The 15546-nt window shown below is 46.6% G+C and overlaps 2 protein-coding genes across 2 annotated transcripts in view; one reads left to right on the top strand and one right to left on the bottom strand.

Moving 5' to 3' along the window:
• The first annotated feature begins 54 nt into the window (after positions 1-54).
• Positions 55-6111, top strand: prpf38b (pre-mRNA processing factor 38B). The gene is given in 6 exon segments (XM_048253536.1): positions 55-548; positions 1402-1470; positions 1650-1801; positions 1919-1979; positions 3445-3677; positions 4914-6111. Coding segments are annotated over 6 exon segments (1932 nt in total). The 5' UTR covers positions 55-329.
• The window catches only part of LOC125301095, a 25466-nt gene continuing 16001 nt past the window's right edge, over positions 6082-15546 (bottom strand). Inside the window, exons 22-33 of the mRNA XM_048253409.1 lie at positions 13318-13514; positions 12749-13015; positions 12211-12468; positions 11612-11872; positions 11019-11282; positions 10027-10287; positions 9467-9727; positions 8852-9112; positions 8255-8545; positions 7694-7930; positions 7486-7521; positions 6082-7400 (exon numbers count right to left, since the gene is read on the bottom strand). Coding sequence (XP_048109366.1) covers positions 7114-7400; positions 7486-7521; positions 7694-7930; positions 8255-8545; positions 8852-9112; positions 9467-9727; positions 10027-10287; positions 11019-11282; positions 11612-11872; positions 12211-12468; positions 12749-13015; positions 13318-13514 — 2881 coding nt within the window. The 3' untranslated portion in view covers positions 6082-7113. The remainder of the gene's footprint in view (positions 7401-7485; positions 7522-7693; positions 7931-8254; positions 8546-8851; positions 9113-9466; positions 9728-10026; positions 10288-11018; positions 11283-11611; positions 11873-12210; positions 12469-12748; positions 13016-13317; positions 13515-15546) is intronic.

Genomic DNA, 15546 nt, shown 5'->3' with positions numbered 1-15546 from the left:
ACCGCTGATACAAACGTAATATCCCCTTCCGTTTCTCCTACATTAGTGCGCGCGGCGCGTTGGCCATCTTGTTCGACAGCTCATTGAAGACATCGTTTCAGCCCGCACAGAGTTTTAAATCATTTGTCGGGTGTTGTCTTGTTCCGAGAGGACGTTTTTTGTTTTTGTTTTCTCGTGTTACTTTTTGAATATAATATATGGATCTCGAATGTAATTTGATGGCGTTTAAGTTGTAATATTTCGATTGTGTGAGCTGCAGTTAGCTTTGCTAGCTACTCTGCTAATTTCCCACATATTGCCGCTCGAGTGAGGTAGCTATAGCCACAGCTATGGCAAACAACGCAATTGTCGGGAATCAGCAGCAACAGCAGGCCGTGAATAAACCCGCCTCAGGGAAGCATGGGAATGTGTTGCCCCTTTGGGGCAACGAAAAAACAATGAACTTGAACCCCATGATCCTTACGAATGTGCTTTCATCTCCGTATTTCAAGGTTCAGTTGTATGAACTTAAGACGTACCACGAGGTTGTGGACGAAATCTACTTCAAGGTAACGAATCGAAAATGGCCATTAGCCGACTAGCAACTACTACCTGCAATTAGGAATCATCTGACTAGCTAGCATGCTTGCATACTGTACTTCGTGATGATGATGTTTATGAATATTATAATGTGTAATAAGTGTAATGCAGGCGGAGATATATTGGTGTTAAGCATTTCTAGTGGGGGCCTGATTGTTCTTTATATGGTTGACACTTCGTGGCAAACAGCGCTAACAAGCAATTTCATCTTTGGCTAACACATGCTAACATTCAGCCTTGCTAACAAACGCAGCGGAGCGCTAACGTGAACTGTTGGATAACATTAACGTCTTTGGTCACATTAACGTTAGTCTTGGGATGTTGTCTGTTGCCTCTGTAATGACACATTTAAATAGGACGCGGTGATGTTGAATTTGACTTAGATGTGGTAATTAAAAATAATATTTGACATAAGCTAGGTGCCTGGCTATAAAGAAAGATGACGTTCGCGCTACGTTTATGTCAAACCATGCTAGTGCTATTTGTGGACATGATGTAGACTGCGGCGGAAGTAACATTACAACATGGATGGTTGTGGTAATCTTGCTTTACTGATGCTTTACTAATTTCACATTTCTATTGGCCACAGAACTGATGTTAGAAATCAATTCCAGCATAATGACCAATAAGAAAAACTCTGAGAGTTGGACATCAGGTTGGCTTGGGGATAGGCTAGATGTAGACCCATATGGTATGGCTGGCCATGGCTCAGACTTGCCAGAAATACTGATGCCATTTGCAGCACTCATTACAGAATTTAGAAGGATGTATAGAATTAGGCTAATGACCCCTAATCTTAAACCATCACCATGTCTTCTGCAGGTCACACATGTGGAGCCTTGGGAGAAAGGCAGCAGAAAGACCGCAGGCCAGACTGGCATGTGCGGCGGGGTAAGTAGAAGTACGTGCCTCAGAACCCTAAATCATCACATGAGTGTGACTAGGTGACGAGCTGAGAACATGAATGACTCACAACAGAGTCTATGCTTTATCTGGTTTATTTTCTAAAGCAGAGAACTCAAAAAGGAAAGGATAAATGTCAAGTCACCAAACACTCTCCTGTTCTGCAGGTCCGTGGCGTTGGAACCGGAGGTATAGTGTCTACGGCCTTCTGCCTGCTGTACAAGCTGTTCACTTTGAAGCTGACCCGCAAGCAGGTGATGGGCCTGATCACACACACTGACTCTCCCTACATCAGGGCTCTTGGCTTCATGTACATAAGGTGTGCATCTACTTAACTCGTCTACCACAACTTAAAACATGCTTATAGTCATTCATCATGGAAGTACTGTAATTGGATGTCCAGTCTCACAGTATGCTCGTTGTCCTCCTGTCACAGGTACACCCAGCCACCTCCTGATCTTGTGGACTGGTTTGACGGTTTCCTTGATGATGAGGAGGTATGTGGACACGGGTAATGCTTTACAGATTTATATTCTGTTGATGCTAAAGTAGTGCATGGAGATTATGATTTATTATAGTCTTATTTGTATTGTGATGCACATAGCTGATATTCACCTTTGCATTCATTTGGCCTAATGAGTTTGTTGCGAGTGGAATAGGCAAAAAAGCTGCTCTGATGCTGGTTGTCAGGGTAAGTATTCATAGGACTTGGAAGTAGTGAAAGTTTGAAAGGCATGCCATGATTTTTTTTTCTTCTTTTTTTTTCTTAATTTCTTTAGTCCTTTATTCTGAGATGTATTCAGGACTCGTTGCACCTGCTTGATTTAGATTTATTACCAAAATGAATGCACTGTCCCATTGAAATTTTTTGTTTGTTTGATTTTTTTCAATCAGTACTCGGACCACGTTTTAACCTAAATGTTTTAATTGGCTAAATTATAGAACTAATTTAACATGGCTAAAAATATGATTCTAGCTAAAGGATGTCTTCAGTGCTTTAACACTGTCTTGTGAGAATTTCCTGCCTGGATAGCTGTATAATCTGCCCTACTATTTCACACGTGGTAGGGATACTGAAGTCTAAAAATGCAGCTATGTTTGCCCCCTATATTTATCCGCTTCAAACAGTTGATCAAAATAATAGGATTTCTAGCCCTCTCATGCATTGACCATTTGGCTCACTGTGCAACCAGGCCTACTCTCATTGGTTTTTATTTGTTTAATTTTCTTTGCATATTAAGCACATCTCATGAAATCAACACCCACCCGGCTAATTTCCAATGTTTTCTCCTTTAGATGGCCGTTGCGCAGCAGGTGAATTGGATATTGTATCTCAACACAGTTGGTTTGCGTGTGTGAGTGCAAAGCGGCTGTTCTACCCATTCAGACTTGGTCTCCATGTTGCTGGTGGTGTACGCCTCACTTCCTCTCCCTGGAGTGCTTGCACTGCGGGTCCCCCCAGACCCCCTTTCCCACCCAAGCCCACACCTCCCGTGGACCTTTGGCCTAAAGGAGATTGAGAGAGATGTGAAGCCCATGCATGATTGTGTAATGATGGCTACTTTTATTGTTACATACATGTTTCTTCCAGGGGGACGATGTTTGGGGAGCCTGCAGTGTAAACACCCCCGAAAGAGGATTGGGCTTAGTTATGGGGGGGGGGTCCATTCTCATTCAACCTATGTCCTGAGTTCAACTTATCCAGGCATAGTAATTGTTGCATATGTGTCAGTATTAAGCAAGATGAAAACAGAGGTGATATGTCAGTATTTGGTCATCACAAATACTTGTTTTGTTTGTTTTTTTTTTTTTTTTTTTTCCCCAAGAAAAAGCAACGAGGGCTTAGCGAATCAGTGTAATTTAAGTTTTTGTTTCTAATATGTGAACTTGAAAGTTATGTTGTGTCAAGCTTCATCATTGAAAGTATTTCCTTTATTCTTTTTGTCACGCTTGCCTCGACAGGAGCTGGACGTGAAGGCCGGCGGGGGCTGCGTCATGACCATTGGTGAGATGCTGCGCTCCTTCCTGACCAAGCTGGAGTGGTTCTCCACACTGTTCCCGCGCATCCCAGTGCCCGTGCAGAAGATGATCGACCAGCAGCTCAAAGCGCGGCCCAGGAAGCAGCCAGAGAAGGAGGAGAAGGCCGAGGAACCCGCGGGAGAGTCAGCACGTCAGGGGGAACGGAGGCGCTCAAAGTGGGTGAAGTGTCAAATGGAGAAACCCCACTTGCACATGATATTAGCTCTTATAACTTTACGTTAAAACCCCACTTGCACATGACATTGGCTCTTATAACTTTAAGTTACTTGAAATGACTTGAACATTGTGAAATGTATGTGTTTGAACAAACAAGTCAAATTATTTCTTGGAAAAAAATATAATGATACTGTTCAAAGTAGTGTTCAAAAGCACCCTTCCTTCTTAAAGGAAAATTCAGTTTTTTAGCACTTTAAGGCCCTTTTCTGGTTTGTTTTGGATGAACTAGAGTGGTGGACACTGAAATTTTGACGATTGGTCCTGTCTCGACTTTTCTGACTCGTTTTGAATCGCCTTTGACTGCTCAGGGTGGCTGCCAACAGGCATACTGTAGGCTACTCAAACATGTCCTAAAACAACCCTTAACGTTCGTTTTCAAAACTGTGCAACTCACCGAGTGGTTAGCGGAGTTCGTTGACTATTAACAGCAAATATATCAGCGCAATGTATGATTTCCAGCCGTCTTATTTGCTAGGCCTATTGTGGAACTATTTATTCAGACACCTCACAACCGTGTATAAACTTCCGCTCAATATTTGAACCTGAAGCGTAGACGGTGGCGCAGTAATATCAACGTGCAATGAGTCTTCCAACAGAAATCAATGGGATTTTACAAAATGGCAAATAAAACACGTCATAAACTGTATTTCGCTACGCTACTTGTTTTGGAACATCAACAAACACCACTAACCACTCGGTGAGTTGCACAGTTTTGAAAACGAACGTTAAGGGTTGTTTTAGGACATGTTTGAGTAGCCTACTACAGTATGCCTGTTGGCAGCCACCCTGAGCAGTCAAAGGCGATTAAAAACGAGTCAGAAAAGTCGAGACAGGACCAAATGTCAACATTTCGGTATCCACCACTCTAGTTAATCCAAAACAAACCAGAAAAGGTCCTTAAAGTGCTAAAAACCGGAATTTTCCTTTAATCAGCTGGTCTATTCCAATCTAGCTGTTTGACGGAGGGACACTGCTCCTTATTTCTGTCTTAATAGACATGAAATCATTGTTTGAACTGAGGTGTGTTGGACACAGTTATGTATATACAGTAGCACTTAGTTATGCTGTACAAATGGGGGCATATTAAAAGGTGACCGGATCCATCCCAGTTTTTCAGTCACTGCTCTCTTTTGACTGGCTGCTTTTTGTCCTCTGTCCTGTGTGTTTCCTTGCAGGACTCCGAGTCCCAGGGGCTCCCCCAAACGCAGCCGTTCCCGCAGCCACCAGAGAGAGCGCCGTGGCGTCAGCTTCGACCGCGAGCTGGAGCCTTAGCGGGCCAGCGCCAGGAGGGCGAGGGGGCAAGGACCGGTGATCGGGGACGAGGGGAAAGGAGGAGCGCGACCGGATCGGGACCGAGACAGGGAGCGGGGAGACCACGAGCGGAGGCGCTCGCGCAGCGCCGAGAGGCGCAACCGGCGGAGCTCCAGCCGGGAACACCGCAAGGAGAAGGAGAAGGAGCGAGAGCGCGACGGGGAGAACGAACGCAGCCGGCGGAAGGAGCGCGAGCACCACCACGAGCGCGACCGAGAGCGGGACCGGGACCGAGAGAAGGACAAGGAGCGGGAGAAGGACAAGGAGCGGGAGCGCTCCAAAGACAAGGGCGGGAGAAGGACAAGGGCGGGAGAAGGACAAGGGCGGGAGAAGGACAAGGGCGGGAGAAGGACAAGGGCGGGAGAAGGACAAGGGCGGGAGAAGGACAAGGGCGGGAGAAGGACAAGGGCGGGAGAAGGACAAGGGCGGGAGAAGGACAAGGGCGGGAGAAGGACAAGGGCGGGAGAAGGACAAGGGCGGGAGAAGGACAAGGGCGGGAGAAGGACAAGGGCGGGAGAAGGACAAGGGCGGGAGAAGGACAAGGGCGGGAGAAGGACAAGGGCGGGAGAAGGACAAGGGCGGGAGAAGGACAAGGGCGGGAGAAGGACAAGGGCGGGAGAAGGACAAGGGCGGGAGAAGGACAAGGGCGGGAGAAGGACAAGGGCGGGAGAAGGACAAGGGCGGGAGAAGGACAAGGGCGGGAGAAGGACAAGGGCGGGAGAAGGACAAGGGCGGGAGAAGGACAAGGGCGGGAGAAGGACAAGGGCGGGAGAAGGACAAGGGCGGGAGAAGGACAAGGGCGGGAGAAGGACAAGGGCGGGAGAAGGACAAGGGCGGGAGAAGGACAAGGGCGGGAGAAGGACAAGGGCGGGAGAAGGACAAGGGCGGGAGAAGGACAAGGGCGGGAGAAGGACAAGGGCGGGAGAAGGACAAGGGCGGGAGAAGGACAAGGGCGGGAGAAGGACAAGGGCGGGAGAAGGACAAGGGCGGGAGAAGGACAAGGGCGGGAGAAGGACAAGGGCGGGAGAAGGACAACAATCCTCTGATGTGCTTTGTACATAAAGTTCTGAGAATGTTTTAAATTGTACGGAGCGACCACAAATTTGTACCATGCACTGAGCTGTGCTGAAATTGTGTTGTGTTTGGTTCATTGCTCTGTGGCATTTCTTTTTCTAATAAAAAAACTTTTATGAAAGGGGAAATTAGTCTGTTAAAGTGGACATGAATAATATTAACATAATATTAATTGCCTCTTTTTTGGAAGAGCAAGTCGATAACTTGGTGAGTGGGAGCCATTCAAAACATGCATCAGATTTTTGGTGCTATTTGTATGCAGACATTGGAAGTGGTAGAAAGTTTTTCATGTTTATTTACATTTAGTTTAATTGGTTAATATACAAAATAAGAGGTGTCTTCACACTGGAATAGAAAATATAGTACAGGTTTTTTATTTGGAGCGAACACGTTTCGCTAAGCACTTCATGGAACCTGATAAAGTGCTTAGCGAACTGCGTCCTTCACTCCAAATAAAAAATCTATGTTAATGTTGATCAGTGTGCAGTGACTTATTCACTTTTGGATTATTCTTATCTGCCTCACCTGCACCTGTATCACTAAAGTGCACAGGAATGCCTATGGGCTTAGAAAAATATAGTACATTTGGCATTCATCATTTCAAAGACACTGAAATTCATGCGTTCACAAAAGAAAATATTTGCATATACACCCAAGAGTCTAATGTGCTGTTATGTATATTTAGGTGCTTGACAATTTCTTAATTTAATATACAAAAAGATAAGACCTGAATTACAGACAGCTTGTCAAAGATGTATAAATGGAACACACATTTAGTAGGTTTGATTATCAGAAAGTTTCATTTCAAAATATTTTACGTCCATAACGTTTCATGAAAGTTCATTAGAAAGTTGTTAGAAAATACATCTGCCCATAAAATGTGACTGGCCCTGATAAAGCCCATACAAAAATCATTTGAGAGTACTGTCCCCAACCACTCATTAGCTTTGTATGCTAGCAGGCTATAGTTTATATAATGGGAGAACTGCCTTAGATGCTAGCACTAGTCGTGGCACAGGCTGGTTCTGAGTATAAGGTGCTGGCGAGCGAGTCCATGACGGCCGACACACTGAAGCAGTAGGTTGTAGCCGGCTTGAGGTTGGTCACACCCGATGACTCGCCGTAGACCGACATCACTTCGGGCCTGAGTGGACGGGCAGTGAGAGGCTCTCTGACCCGCAGCGTGTAGTGGGATGCCCCAGGCACTGGAGTCCACTCCACCCGGACGGAGTCTGTTCCCACCTTGGTTACTGTCAGCTCAGGGGCAGGTAAATCACCTGCAGATAAAGAGAAATCCCAATGAATCCTAAGAATATCATATAATGTATAGAGCCAGATGTTTAGTAGGAAAATATAACTTACTGTGAAGGGATCTTCTTCTACGCTGTAGGATCTCTGCTGAAAGGATCAACAAACAAGGCACAGGCCATCAGTGACACTTCAAGCATCCGGACAATCAAGAATCCAGCCAAGACGTTGACCCCAAAGAGTCCTGTTTGCCTGTAAGTATTGTATCAGGTAGGGTGTATGTAACAAAACATGCATATTAAATGCTAAGCCACATTCTCACCATGTGTGACTGAGACTGGGTTGCTTTCCCCAATGTTGCTGCTGGCTGTCACTGTGATGCCCTCGCTGTTGACACCGTTCACAGTGCAGGAGAGATCGGTGGTGTTGCAGATCTCAACCGGGACTGAGCCAGACACGTCGTACACGCTGTACTTGGTGGCAAACACGGAGGCATTCCAGGAGACGACGGCAGACACGTTTGAGCCAGTGTACTTCACAGTCAGAGGAGGGCAGGGTGCTGGGAGACAAGTTCAGATGAAGCATTACACTCACACTCTAGTCGAGTCAGCTACTCACAATAACAAAGCAAGGAACTAGTGTAGTTGCCCAGCTAATCCTGAATCAGAGAGGGACCTACATCAGAGTCAGCTGATAGGATATCAGAGATGAAGAATAGCACATAGCAGTCAACCGCTGGGAACCAGCGCCCCTCATCATTAATGCCAGAGTGAGTCATTTCATGGGATACTTTGGGAAATGTAAAAGGACCTTGTGGTCAAGAGCAACTGTGTAATCAACTAGGCATGCTACACTTCAAGAGGACACTGATGAATAGTCCAACCTGTGGCTCCAGTGACCGCAGCCGATGCGGGGCTCATGCCTGCAGAGCTCCTGGCCTTCACCGCCACGTTGTACGTGGAGCTGCAGGGGACAGGGATCTCGAAGAAGCTCCTGATCGTCCAGTAGGAGGAGAACTCGAACAGCATCTGCGGGTCTCCCAACAGGCTCCCAGAGATTTCCAGCAGGTACTGGGCGTCGGGGCAGTCCACGGCGCTCCACGAGGCTCGAAGCACCTGCCTGTCGTCTATCATGGACCTGAGATGGACCTGCAGGCCCTCGGGAGCACAAGGGACTGTGGGGGAGGGGAGGGGAGGGGACACAGAGGGAGTAGGGGTCAGGTATATTAAACATATTAAAGCTGCATGGCCAAGCCAGGCTGTCAAACAAATGACTCAGATTACCCTGTGCATTCTCACGGCACTCTGAAAAAGCATTTCTAAGCTATTTTTTCTGTTTTTCTCCTAAAATATATCTAAACATTTTTAGAGATCTGTCCTGAGACATTCAACCCGCACATAAATCATATTAATCAGTCAAAGCATACTTCAACTGTAGTTTGAGTTGAGGATTTGAAATGTTGTGAGGGTGTGTAGCCTACCTAGTCCGTCCGTCAGCGGCTCACTGAACGATGAGTTGCACTGGCCGTCCGAGGCCTGGACGGTGAAGTTGTAGGTGGTCCCACACTCCAAGCCCTCCATCAGGCACGACTCCTCTGAGCTGTGACAGTAGAGCATGCTGCTGTTCTCTGCCTGGGCGCAGCCGGTGTAGCTCACCGCGCCGGTGCTCGCTCCCCACGACAGTACCGCAGAGCTGTTACCGCACTCCACCGCCAGAGACAAGCTCTCAGGTGGACAGGGCACTGCACACAACGTACCAGGAAGATCAAGGGTTACCTTCAAAACACGTCACTTACACACCCACACAGGTACTGGACCGAAATACAACTTCCAGTAAAATCTAAAATGAACTAAAAACAAAAAATAGTTTTCACCTTGCTTACATACTTACAAAAGCTTGAAAATAGTCAAATAAAAGTTGAAACAATTGTGTATCCTGTCGCAAGTTGTAATGAGGTCAAAATAAACATGTATCTGGCCATAGATTTGAACTGGGAATGGTGAGGATTTTTAGGGAATTGGACCAGATCCATTCAAAAGTCATTGGGCCATCTATACTGTCCTTTCTATGTCTCAAAGCCAAATGACCCTCTGACCTGTGCTGAAGGTGACGGGGGGACTGGGCTGGCTGGAGCAGTTCTCATGGCTGGCGCTGAGCGCGAGGCTGTAGGCCTGGCCACAGTGGAGGTCAGTCAGGGTGCAGTTGCTCTGGGAGGTGTTGCAGCTGCGCACGTCTCCGTCTCCTGCTGTGGCAGTCAGCTGGTAGGACTGGGCCACCGGTGATGGGCTCCAGGACACAAACAGTCCGTCGGACTCACAGAGCCTCTCAGCGCTGATGTTCACAGGGGCACAAGGAGCTGCAAATAAAAGAGAGAATAGGATGATTATTGTCTTCCTTGTTTTGTTTTATGATCTGTTTTTTTTCTTCCACATACCAACATTTTTATGGACTGAACCCTGTTGAGTATGTTGAGCATTTGAGATTATTTTAAAATGATCTGATTTGATATTGCCTCAACGGATTTGATCTAGGGCACCAGTTCATCTGCCCAGCTGAACAATTTCTAACATCATAAACAACCTAGGGGTACCACTATAATATATCAGTGCAAACTAGTCATACATTTATGCTTCCCTCCTTAAGTCCTTGTATTACCTGTACTAATCCTGTAGGGGGGGCTCCTGAGGCTCGTGCATGTATCGGAGGACGCAGTCACCACGATGGTGTAGTGCATGCCGCAGCGCACCTGTGTGAGGTTGCAACTGGAGCTGGTGCTGTTGCAGGACAGTAGCGTGTAGTCACTGGCCTCTGCCGTGGCCGCGTACAGGTGGTCAATATCTGAGGACTCCCACACCACCTCGATGTGGTCAGCATGGCACTCGTGGAAAGCCACAATGGAGGAGAGGTTACAGGGGGCTAAAAGACCCAACAGGAATATTATATTGTTATAATGTATTAGGAGGTTATTCTATGAGGAAACTCAGTATTGTAAATGTCAAACAGATATGAATTAAAGATTATAGACTTCCTTTATATCCTGTACTTGATTTGGAGAACAAGCTGCTAACAACTGAGATAACACTTGTAAAATGTACATCTGTATTATAAGTTGCTTTCCATTAAAGGTTGTATCAGCGATAGTGGGGATACGTCACTTCTGTTGATGTTCAAACAAAACAGAGCTAGCTCGCTACTCCCTCCCCCTCCCTCCCATGCAATTAAAACTCCTAAACACGCATCTCGTCGGTTATTGGTTAAAACACTTTATTTTGCCTTTGAGGGGTTGCCTCCTTGTTGGGAGCAATTGTTTTTGTACACATATCTCGGAGCCTAGGCTGCCTACAGACGCATTTTTTTTATGGCCAGCTTATTGGGCAGGCAGCTAGCGGATCATTAGGAAAGATTAGATGAATGTGATCATTTATGTTCGGGCCTTTTTTGGGCCTGAAATTGCTGATACAACCTTTAATCTTTAAAATGATTGCATGTAAATTAATATGATGTTATATAGCTAATTGAATGAGTAACACTGACTGTTGTGACCCATATGCACAGTATGTAACAACCGTTTTTTACAATTACCAGTATTTTATATGATCCTCATCATATACTTTGGGTGCAGACACCCGGCACATAAAGCACCCTACCTGTCTCCATCTGAATGGCCGGGCTGGGGGGGCTGGTGCAGTGGTGGTGCGTGGCGATCACGTGGAAGGTGTAGCGGCCACTGCAGCCCAGGTCAGGCACGGAGCAGGTGGTGCTGTCGGTGGTAGTGCAGGAGGAGTTGTGCCTGTCCTCGCCCACGGCAATCACCGTGTACCCGTGGGCACCCCGCGCCTCCTGCCACGACACCCATGCAGCGTTGGTCACACAGTCCAGATGTCCAGACACGTTTGTTGGAGAACATGGAGCTGAAACAGAGATAAAAATGTAATGATTATGATATAACACTTCTGTCCAACGTGAGAAAAACAACCAAAAATGATGCATATGACATGTAGCCCATGAAAAGAATACTTCGGTTAATAATAGCTACTGAAATGTGTGTATCAGTTAATGCTCTACCAGCCATTTATATACAGTAGTTACAGTCCAGTTGGTAGCCCACGTTAAGAGGTGGACATGGTGCTGAAAGGTTAACGAATCATAATGATTTTGACAGTTTCTTGCCGTCTTAAGAAGGTTTGCTTGTGCTTTTCAACAGCACTACAAACACACACACACACACACACACACTCACCTGTATGAACTTGTGTGACACTACTCTCCATGCTGCTGCAGGCACTGTCCATCGAGTAGACTGACACATTGTAGGTCTGTCCGCACTGCAGTTCCTGCAGGTCACAGGAGGTGGCGCTGCTGTTGCAGGTGGCCCTGTGCCCACTGGCTGCCTCGCCCACAACCAGGTACAGGTTGTCACCGCTGCTCTGCTGCCAGCTCACCGTGGCTGTGCCCTGATCACACTGTAGGTTGGTCTGAATGTTGCCTGGGGCACAAGCGGCTGAAAGAGACAGAAGCAGGGGTCAGCACTGGTCAGCACAGGTAAGACTTCTCAGGATTCAGTGGAAAACAAAGATAGACAATAATGTCTGAATGAATGTCCTTTAATAGATGATAGATTTGCAACAAAGCACTGGAAAATGTACTAAAATAAAATTAGTATGCAAAAAAGTATAGCCCTTATGTGGCGCAAACAACTGGAAACAAGGAATCATGGGGAAAGAATCGAAAGGGAAGATATAGAATAATCTACACCACTGATTAATAAGCTGAGACCTGACAAAGCTCTCACTGTCCTGTCTTGTAGAAACAGCACCTGCAGGTCTGTAACAAACCCACCTGACTGCAGAGTGAACTCGGAGTGGACACTGTCACACACCCCATCCAGCACCGTGACGGTGACGTTGTAGCTCTGGCCGCAGTGCATGCTGGGTAGTGAGCAGCTGCTGGATGAGCTGTTGCACCCTACTTGGTGTCCGTCGTCACCCACAGCTTGCACGAGATAGTTATCAGAGCCGTCGCCGGCCTCCCAGGACACTAGTGCACCATGGGTAGTGCAGTTCAGCTGGGCACTGGCATTCTGAGGCTCACAGGGGACTAAACACAAGGAACACAGTGGACACAGATACGATAGGTCAGTTTTGGTAACAGAGATATACAGGAGAAAAAAAAAACATGGTTGATCCTATCCATCAGGTTTGTTAACAATAATAACAATATATATTATGATACTATGACTATGCATATGATATTGTCATTACCGGTCATCACTACTTGTTCATACTACTTGGTCTCCCTCTGTGTGTCTGACTGACTCCCTCTCTCTCTCTTACATACACAGCCCCAACAAGGCCCACACTCTCTCTTGCCCCCCTACCAGTATCTATGCTGATGGGGCTGCTGAGTTGGCTGGAACAGGTCTGGTCGACTGATTGGGCGCTGAGAGTGATGTCGTAGGTCATGCCGCAGAGCAGGTCGCTGAACTGGCAGCTGGTGCCGGTCGTGTTGCAGGTGGACGCGTAGCCGCCGCTGCCCTGGGCGCTCACGGTGTACGAGGCGGCGCCGTGGCTGTGGTCCCAGATGACCAGGACAACACCCGTGGAGCAGTCCACCGTGTTTGTCACGTTTACGGGAGCGCAGGGAGCTGATGGGAGAGATTAGGAGAGAAGACAGGAGTCTCATAAGTTACCACGGCTTCATTCCAAAGGTTCCCTGGATGCATGTTTTAAAGGGACACCAGGCAACGTTTTCGTGTTAATTAATCATCTTCGTAAGTCGGTATATGGTTAAATGACTCATTACAGGGCGAATGAAGGCTCTCTCGCCCGCCCCTACTATATTTGTGCAGTCATGATCACAGTACACAATACAAAAACAGTTCAGCAGGGAAATATGTTGAGAAAAGACGGCAATCAGTAAAAATGGAGGACTTCATCTTGCCCTTACCCATATATAGGGTAGAGCTGTTGCTTGGAAGGCTGGAGCAGTTGGCATCAGTAGCCATCACCGTGACGATGTAGCGCTCGCCACACTGAAGGTCGTTCCAGGTGCACAACGTGTCATTCGTCACACACTGGTGGGTGTCACCATTACTACTTGTTGCCAAGGCGGTGTACATCTGCGCCCCGTCGCTGGAAGACCAGCTGACAGAGCCGGTATGATCCTCACACTGGACGAAAGCGTCAACGTGAGCTGGGACACAAGGGCCTGTAGAGGAGACCAAGGGTTAGAGTGTCTGGGCACCTCTAAACACACAGTTTACAAGTCTATGTGTACTATGATGTAGCACATTTTCAGCACTATTAAAGCCTTATATGGCGGATGATGTAAATTTGGTTGGCTCAGTGGTTTGAAACTTAAAATCATTACAAATTAAAATAGACTTCATTTGTTTAGAGTATGAATTCATTAATTCTGCACATAACACATTTTTTTTTCCTTTCAATTTACACAATGGGTAGTGAAGAAGTGCACTGATAACTAATGATTAATTATGATTAATTGCAGCCTTTACAATTAGTTAATTGCATTATTTCAAAATTGCGATTTCAGTAGCTGCACATATGAGCTGTACCGGTCTTGAACTGCATGAGGGCACTCTGTGGCCTGGCCACAGCTGTCAGTCCCGTGGGGTTACAGTGGCGTTGTAGGACTGCCCACAGGGGAGGGTGGCCTCCAGTTGGGACTCTGTGCTGTTGAAGTCCACCACATATCCCAGGTGCCCAGAGATACTGATGATGTAAGACAAGGCCCCTGGGGTATTGTCCCAGTCCAGTGTCACGGTGTCATTGTTGCAGGCCACACGGGCCGTTACATTCACAGGCTGGCATGGCTCTGAAAGACGAAAAACACTAAATCAGTCCCAGATTATCAATCTGATTTGCGGATTTTGTTTTTGGATTACAGGCAGGTTATATAACCTGTTCCAGTACCTACAAAACTGAAATGGAGGACATAAGACATATGATTATGATAAGTATGTAGAAATATAAAAATCTTGGATTCTCATAAATAAGAATTTTTCCTTCTGAAGTGCGTCAAAAAGTAAGAAATTAACATGTTATCAACAGAATAGTATGTGACCTGATCTGACAAAAAGGCAAGTCACAGATTCTAATTTTGATATAAAGGACGATTACTTCAAAAATCATTGAAAATATAGATTTCTCTTTTTTGGTGTTATATGAAAGAAGAGGCATTCAAAATTATTTTCCCTAAGTTTCATAATGAAGACAAGAATGTAAAGTTACAAAAATGATTATTCAAGTGGGCAAATCCTACCTGTACCTGCCTGTAACCTGTAACTTCAAACGCGATTTCCTCAGTTTTTTCAATTGGAAAAAGATGCAGGGTTGGCCATAATTCAAAATGCTGTATCTTGACAAAAGATATGACTTTCACCAGGATATCGTTTTCTCAATTTTTAATTCTGGGTCACTCACTGTGACTCATTTTGCCAGATCAGGTCACATATGATGAAGAACAATAGAGACCAGATTAGTAGCCCAATGCTTATAACGTCCAAACAGCGTGTCAGTCTCACCGGTCTGGATGTCCACCGCGCTGCTGGCGTTACTGGGGCACAGCTGGCCGTGGGCAGTGACGGTGAAAGTGTAGCGCTCCCCGCAGGCCAGACTGGGGAACACACAGCTGGAGTTATCGGAGTTGCACGTCTGCACGTGTCCGCTGGTGCCCTGGGTGGCGGCGCCCGTGTAGTGCTGCACGCCGCCCTGCTCCGCCCAGGACAGAGTGGCACTGAGGGAGCCACACGACTGGTCCACGGACACAGACGTCGGAGCACAGGGGCCTGCACAGGGGTCACAGGTCAAACCAAGAGGTTACCAAGGGTGATAGATGAGGTCCATCCACACAGAGAGGAACACTGAGCCTTTGTGTGCATGGCTTGTGTACACATGGAGACACATGGATGATCACCTTAATGAGGCTCCATAGTAATTCTACATCAAAAGCAAGTGACGTCAGACAAGTTACAGAAATTAGGAAATTAATTACTAATTCTATAATAATTCTATAATCCTAAATTATTATAGATTAATTTATTTGGCGCATTTGACCAAAATCCATGAATCCTGAAAGCAGACTGTGTATCTGTGGCATTGCTGCTGCACACTCACGGGTCTGGAAGGTGACTCCCGTGTCGTTGGTGAGGGCACA

Source organism: Alosa alosa, chromosome 1, assembly GCF_017589495.1.
Source record: "Alosa alosa isolate M-15738 ecotype Scorff River chromosome 1, AALO_Geno_1.1, whole genome shotgun sequence".
In the NCBI taxonomy this organism is placed as follows: domain Eukaryota; kingdom Metazoa; phylum Chordata; class Actinopteri; order Clupeiformes; family Clupeidae; genus Alosa; species Alosa alosa.
The sequence above is the reverse complement of the archived record's forward strand: the minus strand, read 5'-3'. Positions and strand labels throughout refer to the sequence as shown.